Genomic DNA, 9,969 nt, shown 5'->3' with positions numbered 1-9,969 from the left:
AAGTCCGGATGCACCAGGCAGTGGAGGGTTGCATTTATCCGGCTTTACAGAATAAAGAAGTAGGCAGCCCAGTTTATTTAGGTGTAGATAACCCAGTTTTGGAGTTGATGTATGTACGTGGTCAATTGTTGATATTTGTAATATGTAGCCGCTGCGGTTGAGGCAGAGGAGTGGGACGATGGCCATTGTCCAGGAGCAGGAGGAGCAGCAGGTAGAGCGGCAACGACTCCATGGCGCGTCCAACCGATGGGACGGGGAGGAAGAAAAGTGTGCAGCTTGGTGAATTGTGATCTGTTGAATACACTGGTATTACAGCCTGGTAGCCAAGCGCATGTTACAACCACCTGAAATATTTTACAACTCTCCACCAGGAATTTGTTGGGTGTAAAAGGTTACGGGGGTAGCAAAAATGCAGCATCCCAATCGGGGCCTAAGGTAACATGGCCCGGTGATGGGTTGAATCCAGCCTGAAATCCTATCCGGACACACCTCATGGCGATTGTTCCTATGAATAGTAGGACCAATGCTACCTTCCTGTGGCTGTAGCTGCTGGTTGGGAGAGTAGGTTCAGCAGGCGGCGGCGCTTCCCGCTTTGATTCGGGCAGACTGGAACTGAACGACCACGACAGTATCCTGTGCAGCCCGGCGGCGGCGCCATTCGCCGCGGAGAAACCGACTGCGACCTCCTCCATTAGGATTCTGCGCAGGTCAACGGTTGCATTGACCTGGTACAGGGCATCGCCGATGAGGAGACCGACGGCCAGCAATTTGGTGTCATTGTGGTACTTCCCGGTGGCCTCCATCACACTGGACGACGTGAGGTTCTTGCCCGGCCAGGTCGCCGTCGCGTACGCGGATGCTGCCGTGGAGTTGGCGGAGCTGACGTCGATGCCGACATTGTTGAGGAAAGCGTCGAACTCCACCGCCACGATCCGGCTCTCGCCTGTCCCGCCGCCGGCACTGCCGCTGCTGTTGCGGGGGACGTCCAACGAAGGGAGATGGCCGAGGAAGAAGGCCATCCCGTTCGGGCTGTCCTCCTTCTCTGGGGTGATCCGGAAGGAGAAGGCGGTGGCGAAGCTAGCAATCTCGCCCGTGGCGCCGTTCCATAGAGGCACTTTGTACCGGTACGACGCCCAGCTATTTTTCGTCAGCTGGAGCGCTGGTGGACTGATGAGGGCGTCGCCGGCGACGAGGATCGACGTGCCGGCAGTGAGGTCGGAGAAGTCGAGGCTGAAGGAGAGCGAGAAGGCCCAGCGTGGCGCTTGGTAGAGGCATAGCAACGACACAAAGACTAGTGTGGTGGTCGGACGACGGGGAGAGGCCATGGCTTGGCCGTGGTGCTTCGGAAGGAGCTATAGGAACCTTGAGGAGGAGCATTGTCTATATCTATACCAATATAAAAAGATCCAAACAGGCAGATCCAATTAATCTCGGCGATCAAGTCATGTCAATCCAACGACATAGATTGCTTCAATGGTGAGCTCTCAACATGTTGAGCGTGTAATTGATAGCATACCAAATATCAACATTTATATTAACCTCATAATTAACACGTAATTGATATCCTACCTAATATCAACGTGCAGGTAATTTTCTCCCTAATATCAGTGTGGTGGTCGGACGACGGCGAGAGGCCATGGCTTGGCCGTGGTGCTTCGGAAGGAGCTATAGGAATCTTGAGGAGGAGCATCATATCAAACAAAATAAGGAAGGGGATCTAGCCTGGGGGGTAGTTAGTTGTCAAGGTCAAATTTAGAGTACATGACGTAGCACGCGAAAGGAACTAGAGACGCAGCAGATTAATGGCGTTGTCAGTGGAATTTGGAAGGTACAATGTCCGGACAAAATGAAGCTGATGGAAATGGAAAAGGCTCTTCCTCAAACACCGAAGCCGACAGAAAAATGTGGAAGAAGCTTTGGAAGGTACAATGCCTGGACAAAATGAAAACTATCTTATGGAGAATGAATGGCACATAATTGTCTACCTACAGGCGATAAATTTCAAAGAAGATCAATACAAGCGAGCCTAATTCATCCACAACCTGTGGTTATTGGAAAGATTAATGCATATGTTGACTTAGTTATGTTAAATAATTGCAGGTCGACTTGCCTTACTAGGTGCAAGGAGCCAAGGACGAAGCATCAATCCGAAAGTGGTCTCCGCCACCGACGGGGTCGGCTCTCATAATACCACCGATGCAGCAATCTTCTCAGATTCACATCGCATGGGTATTGGACGTGTCATCCGTGACCACCTGGGAATGGTACAGGCTGCCTGCAGGTGCTATGTGGACCATATTGAAGACCCAGAAGCCAGAACTTGCTGAAGGACCATATTGAAGACCCAGAAGCCAGAACTTGATGAAGCAATAGCTCTGCGCCATTGCCTTGATACTTATTATTCACCGACGCTGCTGGCTTTCAAATCCATTATTACGGCATCTGATTGTGCTGCTGTGATCAATAAAGTGAATAACTTGACAGCTGACAGATCTCAAATAGGTGCCCTAATATATGATATTAAAAGTAGGGCTCCTATGTTTGAATCTTGTGTGTTCATTCATGTTAACCGTTCATGTAACGAGGCAGCTCATGTTCTTGTTAGGTGTAGAACAAGACCCTGGGTCATGCTGGTTTAATGTAGTACCTGATGTAATCAGGACCATCATTTGTACTAGACAGTTTCTGAATGAATAAAATGCAGCTGCCCATTGTCTAAAAAAAGTGGGCATTTGGTGCACCAATGTGGGCCTTATCCTTTGTTCAAGTGCCGCTACATCCTGAGGCTTTGGAGCTTGGTCATTGAGGCTTGGTGGGTGAGACGATGGTGGCCCCACTTGTCATTGACAGGGGGTTTAAAGAGGGTTTAATTTTAACCAGGGGTTAACTAGTGGGGGTGGACACATGTCAGTGGCACATTAGGTTAGTTAGTTAGGCTGCAGTTAATTAGGCCGAGGTTAATTAAGGGGTGGGTCAGTGTCTCTGGGCGGGATTAGCTTAGCTCTAATGACGCCAGGTAAGCGGGTTAATTGTCCACGAACTCAAATGTAAGAAACTTCCAACAGTCTTGCTTAAACTGGCTCAATAGTCGTGTTAGTAGGTCTTTTCTGCATGAAGTGCTACATAGGAAAGGGTTCCATGCAGATTTTATCCATACGATCTTTCAGCTTGTCTCGGGTGGGCAAACTGCTATCTGTATAAAAGGAGAAAGTGGGCCATTCTTGCGTAACAAACGAGGGATGTCTCAAGGTGATCCCATTTTACACCTCCTCTTTGACATTGTGGTCGATCCCCTATCCACCATGCTTTCCAAAGCCAGTATGGTTGGACACCTCAAAGGGGTGGTGCCCACCTCATCTCTGGTGGAGTGACTCCACTAGTGCAGAACCGGGCTATAGCACCAGTTTGTAAGGCCCTTTAGTGTCGGTTCTGTAACCGGCACTAAGAGCATGATTGGTTCGATGCCAAAAGTTGGCATGCCAATATTTGGCAAATGCCAAATTTTGGCTAGTGATTGCTTGGCTACCAACTTTTCTTCTCAACCTCATAAAAAGTTGTCAACATTTGGCAACTTTTGATTTTGCCAAATATTGGCAATGCCAATTGTCGGCATCAAACCAATTATGCTCTAAAGGGTGGGGACTAAAGGTCCCCCCTTTAGTACCGGCTATGCACGAACCGCTGCTAAAGGGCCACCACGTGGCACGAGCCAACGTCGGGGGCGGGGAGCCCTTTAGTACCGGTTGGTAACACCAACCGATACTAAAAGGTTTGGGGGGTTTTGGGTTCATGATTTCTTTTTCCTTTAATTTTGTGTTTTCCATTTAATTCTTTTTCGTTTGCTGATATTTTACGATACTATATATTGTACACGTTACTCTCTCTCTCTCTCTCTCTCTCTCTATATATATATATATATATATATATATATATATAGGGAAAATCCATCCTACCACCTGGGGGTAGTTACCCCACATGTCTCATATACTACCATGTGGTAATATATATTCTACTTTATCATTTTAAGTATGTTCATATACTATATATTAGATACTCCAAATTGAGTTACATGAAAAAATTGCAAGTTGGCCCATGATTTTATTATATTAGTGAAATACGTACATATTTGTACATAAAAAAGAGCTTACTCAAAACATGGTACATATTACCCAAAAATTAGTATATATATTACCTAATCATTGATATATACTACATACTACACATACATACTCTTGGTTTCGACAGATACTACATACAACATACAAAACGCAAGTGGTGGTAACTACCACTGCTTGTAGGAAACATTTGTCATATATATATATATATATATATATATATATATATATATATATATATATATATCAAATGTCTCACGACCACCATTCACACATACACATGTATATATATACAATTTCTCCTACATGTTGTCTTCGGAGCCAATGGCATTTGCCTTGGTGCCTTCGGAGCACGATGACAACTGGGAGTGGTTCATGGGGGCGGTAGCGGATAATGGTATTCTCTTTTGGGATCTATGACCTGGTCGAGCAAAAATCCCGCTATTTCCTCTTGAAGTGCTCCTATGCGCTCCATTGATAGGAGCTTATCCCGCATCGTCTCATTGAACTTTTCAGAAGAAGATCAATATGCATGTATTAGTTGTGTGATTAGATATCGATAATGATGCAAAAATTGTGAATAGTTTTCTAACAAACGTACCCATAACTGTCTATCAGACTTGCTCCTTTCGGACGCCATCATGCGAATGTTCTCGCAAACGCAGTATGCACACACTTTAGTCCCCGGCGCCTGCTTCAGGGCCTTTACGAGAATAGAATTTAATCAGATAATAATTAATCAAACATGATAATTAATGGTATTGAAACAAGAATTAAAAAGATGGTAGCTAGGTAGTACTACTTAATTACTTACCTTGGGTCGAAACCAATACAACTTTTTTTTGCCATTGGCCTGGAGTCACGTTGATGAACTTTTCCCAAGCCCTGCCCGCCAGCAAAGAAAATGAATAAAGGAGTTATTAAATAGTTGATATCAAGAAATGACAAACTAAAGAGGCTGACATATAGTTAATAATGATTGAAATTACCTGTCGACTATCCCCTTCAAGATTGAGTAGTCACTTTGTTTTTTAAGTAGTGAGTCCAGTACTTCAACTGTTCCTTCTTTAACTTTAATGATTTACAAGATCCAGTGGTAAATTCATGCACACACGTTTGCATGTCTTAATTAAGCGGGCATGTGCATAACACTCATCAACTACCCTAAACCATATACACTTAATTATTAGCACCTAGCTAGCTAGTAAGCAAAAACAGAATTTGTAATACAAGACAGTGTGACTCACCGGAAGTTGTAAGGAAGTAGTATATCTACATTGGTATTGAGGCGCTTCAAGAACTCTAGCATGTTTTTCTCTACATCTGCTTGATACCATTGCAATTTCCATGTGTCTTCATTAATGGTATTTGGGTCAATGAACCCAATGCCATAGCGTCCAACTTTTTTCATTTCATACATCTTCATCCTGCATAATACCACAGAAAAGAATATAGTGAGGATAATTACAGGCAATGATCGACCAATAAGCACTACAGCTAGCTTGAGACTTAAATTATAGAAAGAAATCACTTACATACAATAGCAACTGACGAGAGATTTTTCTCTCGAGTGCTTCTTGATTGAATAACTGAAACAGTTCTGTATACTCAACGGACAGAGCTAGCGCATGGAAGTAATGCTCTTCCTTGACTTTCACCATGAGGGACTCTCGATTGGAACTCTTGGTAATTTTCATGTACCAATCATGCAATTCTCGTTGGGAGGTTCTTGACCTCCTCAGGCTTGACCAAAGGTTCGCCGCGGACATATTTCCGTTTTATGTCCTCCTCTCTAAGCGGAGACATGGGCTCAATCTCTAGGAGTTGTCCAACAGTGATACCGAGCTCTCCAGCCTGCCTTCTATGCTCGTCCGTTATTACCAGCTGACCGGCGTCGGTACTCTCATGTGTTGGTACAACAAGCGGGGGGATCGATTGCGCCGCCTGTTCTCCCAGCTGGGGAACGGTTTTCCCGCATTTTTGCCAGCTGTTTGGCTCGAGCTCGAGCTCGACTCCTTCTTTTGTTGTGCTCGATGTGCCTTCCTGATTTGGCGCTCATAGTCTAAGTCAACAGGCTTGGGAGCTGGTGCTTTAGCCATACGAATAAAGTGGTGAATCTTATCCTCAGGCACTTTCTCCCTTGGCGGCGGTGGCGGTTTCGGTCCAAAATGGGCGTCCACTTCGGCCTTCACTATGGCTTTGTTTTGCTCCTCGGTCATGTCATAAGGCCTCTGCGGAAGAGGCGCGAGGCTTGGACCATATTGAAATCGCTTGCCTCCGTGTGTACCTCCTGTACTACCTCGACTTGTACCGCTACGCACCATAGCTGCGGCGGCTCTCTTCCGCGATTGCTGAGGCAGCGGAGACGGCTGACGTGGCTGAGTTGGAGCAGGAGGAGTGGCCTGACGCGGTGTCGGACTTGGAGGAGGAGTGGCCTGACGCGTTGGTGGACTTGAAGCAGGAGGAGTGGCCTGACGCTGTGCCGGACTTGGAGGAGGAGGAGTGGCCTGACGCGTTGGTGGACTTGTAGGAGCTGGACTCTGCTGAGGCGGTGGCTGATGACTTGGAGGAGCGGGAGTCTGCTGACGCGGTGGCGGACTTCGAGGAGCCGGCTGACACGGTGTCGGTGGCCTTCGAAAGATGATGCAATCCTTTCTCCATAGGATGATACGATGTATGGCCTCTCCCAGTGTGTGCTCCTCGTCACCTATAGGAATGTCAAGCTCTAGCCCCGAATATTGGTCGACCACCTCATCAACCACGACACGAGCATAGCCGGCTGGAAGCGGGTTGCAATGGAAGGTTGCTTCGGGGGATTTGTATAAGCAACCGGGTCCGCCACCTTCATGGATATGTTCTTCGTTTTGAAGTGTAGCTCACAGTTAGTTTTCTTCATGATGTCATCCACAGGGTATCTATCCAGCAGTGCGTCGCCCGGGCGGAACCCACGCTGCTTCTCAGCATGGATGGGATGGTGCTATCCAATGCTGGATCATTCGGTAGCTCCTGCCGCTGCTGAGACCCCCTTTCCTGGCTAAGTGAGTCGATTTGCTGCTGCTGCCGCTGGAATTTGAGTGCCAAGTCCGCGTGCGCTGATTCTAGGCCTTGAAGGCGTTCTACTTCCTGCTTCCTCTGCTCCTCCTCCAGCTTCCTCTTCTTCTCCTCCTCCATCTTCCTTCCCGCACGGCTTCTGTAGTCGGCGTTCCAGTCCGAAAAGCCCTCATACCACGGAACAACACCCTTGCCTCGTGTTCTTCCCGGGTGTTCAGGATTTCCCAGGGCGCGCGTAAGCTCGTTGTTCTCTCTATTGGGCGTGAACACCCCCTTTCGAGCATCTTCTATTGCTTCAAGTAACTTATCTTCGGCTCCTTTAAGACATGCCTTCTTCGAAACCTAGCCTGTCTTCGGGTCTAACGCCCCCATGCGCATAGAACCAAGTTCTGCACCTGGGGGGCCAGCTCAATGTAACTGGAGTGACCTCTGCAGCCAACATCTCTTGCTCAGACTTATCCCACTTAGGCATTGCCACTGCGTAGCCACCGGGCCCCAGCCTATGGAACTGCTCCTTTTTGCGGCATTGGCCTTGTTTTTTCTCGACCGTTCCTTAGATAATTCTGATTCCTTGAATTTCACAAAAGCAGGCCAGTGATCTCTTTGCTTCTCTAGTGTTCCCTTCAATTCTGGAGTCTTCTTTCCTCCTGCGACGTACTTGGTCCATATAGTTTTCTTGTGGTTGTTGAATGCAATTTCCATCTTCCTAAGAGCAGCGTCCTTGATTTTCTGCGCATCTGCATCTATGAAATTATCTGGTAGGGTGAAATGTACCATGAGAGATTCCCAAAGCAGGGATTTTGCTCTGTCGTCGACAAAAGTAAGATCTGGACGTTTCTTTGCTAGCTCTTTCCATTCTTGAAGGGAGATCGGGAGTTGGTCCTTCACAAGAACTCCGCACTGACGAACGAACTTGTTCGCAATGTTCTTAGGCGCTAGTGGTTCGCCATCAGTTTTGATGGCATCGATGTTGTACTTTACGCCCTCCTTCAACTTTTTGCCCAAGCCTCGCACTGTCCTGCTGCCTGTAGAAGATTTGCTCGATCCGGAGGCCTGCAAGAAGGAAGATCGATTCGTTAATATATCTTCAAATCATTTAAAACATGTGATGATCACCAGATGCCTGATTATATAATATACCTCGCCGGTCTCTGTTATTTCAAGATCAACATTTTCTTCGTCATCATAATAATAGTTCATGACTTCATCAATTCGGTCGTCGTGATCGAATATCATATCATCACCCTCCCCGGTATTGTTCAGATATTGGGAGCCGTCATCTTCTTCATTCTGATCATCTGGCTCGTGAGGGGAGCGTATGATCTCGAACAGGGTCTCTTCTCCCTCTCTGCCGGTATTGTCCGCCATAGCTTTTATTTAACTACTCCAGAAGAAATATAAAACACTTTAGTAGTCAAATTACAAGTCATGCATGCAATCAATAAGGAAAAACTGAATCATAGTACATAATATGCATTGTCTCGAATAATAAATAATCTCGAATACATCGTCTCAAATAATATATAATTTCGAATACATCGTCTCGAATAATATATATAATCTCGAATACATCGTCTCGGATAATATATATAATCTCGAATACATCGTCTCGAATATTATATATCAAATACATCACTAGCTAGCTAGCTAATAAATATCGAATACTACAGAATAAGCTAGGCCACTCGCGGTTCCTGAGGCGCGGGCGGTGGACACCCAAAGAGAAGGAACCATCACAGGATCATAGCTCCGGTCATCTCCCCAAAGATCCTGCCAGGTATTGGAGAACCTGATGTCCATAGCAGCCATGTAGCGACGGATGTGCTCGTCCTCCTCCCTGACACGGCGACACCCCTCCTCCGGCGGGACCGGCTCCCTCCACACCGAAAGTGGCCCACGCGAACGCCACCAAAGGAGCTTAGGGTCGACGACGGGACCCGGGGCCGGGTTCCTCACCAAGCGGCGAGCCCCTGAAGGTAGCACCTCCCAGTGCCAGCCCGGCGGAGCCCAGTCCCGGACATGGGTCCTCTGAAGCAGGAAGTCGTCGCGAACGGGTCGACGGCGAGGATGCGGGCCGGGCATCGTCGAGAACAAATACTATATGCCGCAAAAGTAACATTTTTAAATGATTGGATTGTGATTTCATATATGCAAATTCTAAATTTCTATAACTAATATTATAAGGAACAGAAAAACATCGATCATCGTCTAACAATTTGAAATTAATCTAATTCATTTAGCTAAAACTAACATCTCTAAAATTTCTAGCACTTCTATATAACTAACATTTCTATAACATTAATATATATAATTCATCGAACTAAAAGTATCTAATTAATTCATTTATATAAAACCTTTGACATTAATCTAATCAAATTAATTAATTCATCTAAAACCTTTGTATAAAAAACAGGAAAAACTAAAAACTAAAAACAGAAAACATCTATAGCTAAAGCGTGTACAACATCTAGTGCAAGAGATGAACAAATTGTGTGTGTGTATGTGCGCGTGTGTGCACCTACGGCGCCGACAGTGCGGCGACTTCGATTGGAGGGAGGAGAGGGGCTCACAGCGCGGGCGAGGTCGAGGCGACGGCGAGGTCCAGGCAACGACGACGGTGAGGCGAGGTCCAAGGCGACGGCGACGGCGAGCGAGGGGACGGTGTGGCGACGGGGGCAGCGACGGGGATGGGCCGGTGACGGGGGCGGCGCGGAGTCGACTGGGACGTGGGCGGCGACGACGACGGGGTTGAACAAGCAGAGGAGAAGAAACTGAAATTTTGATAAGTGTTGTATATATAGGG

General features: G+C 46.8%; 1 protein-coding gene across 1 annotated transcript; it reads right to left on the bottom strand.

Annotated features, from left to right (window-relative positions):
* Positions 1 to 392: 392 nt before the first annotated feature.
* LOC123165130 (lectin 9-like) lies at positions 393 to 1,325 on the bottom strand. Its single transcript, XM_044582764.1, has one exon. It carries the CDS (start codon positions 1,323 to 1,325, stop codon positions 393 to 395), a length of 933 nt encoding a protein of 310 aa, XP_044438699.1.
* Between the last annotated feature and the right edge of the window lie 8,644 nt (positions 1,326 to 9,969).

Source organism: Triticum aestivum, chromosome 7D (genome assembly GCF_018294505.1).
Source record: "Triticum aestivum cultivar Chinese Spring chromosome 7D, IWGSC CS RefSeq v2.1, whole genome shotgun sequence".
Taxonomy (NCBI): Eukaryota; Viridiplantae; Streptophyta; class Magnoliopsida; order Poales; family Poaceae; genus Triticum; species Triticum aestivum.
This window is presented reverse-complemented; position numbering and strand designations above follow the sequence as displayed.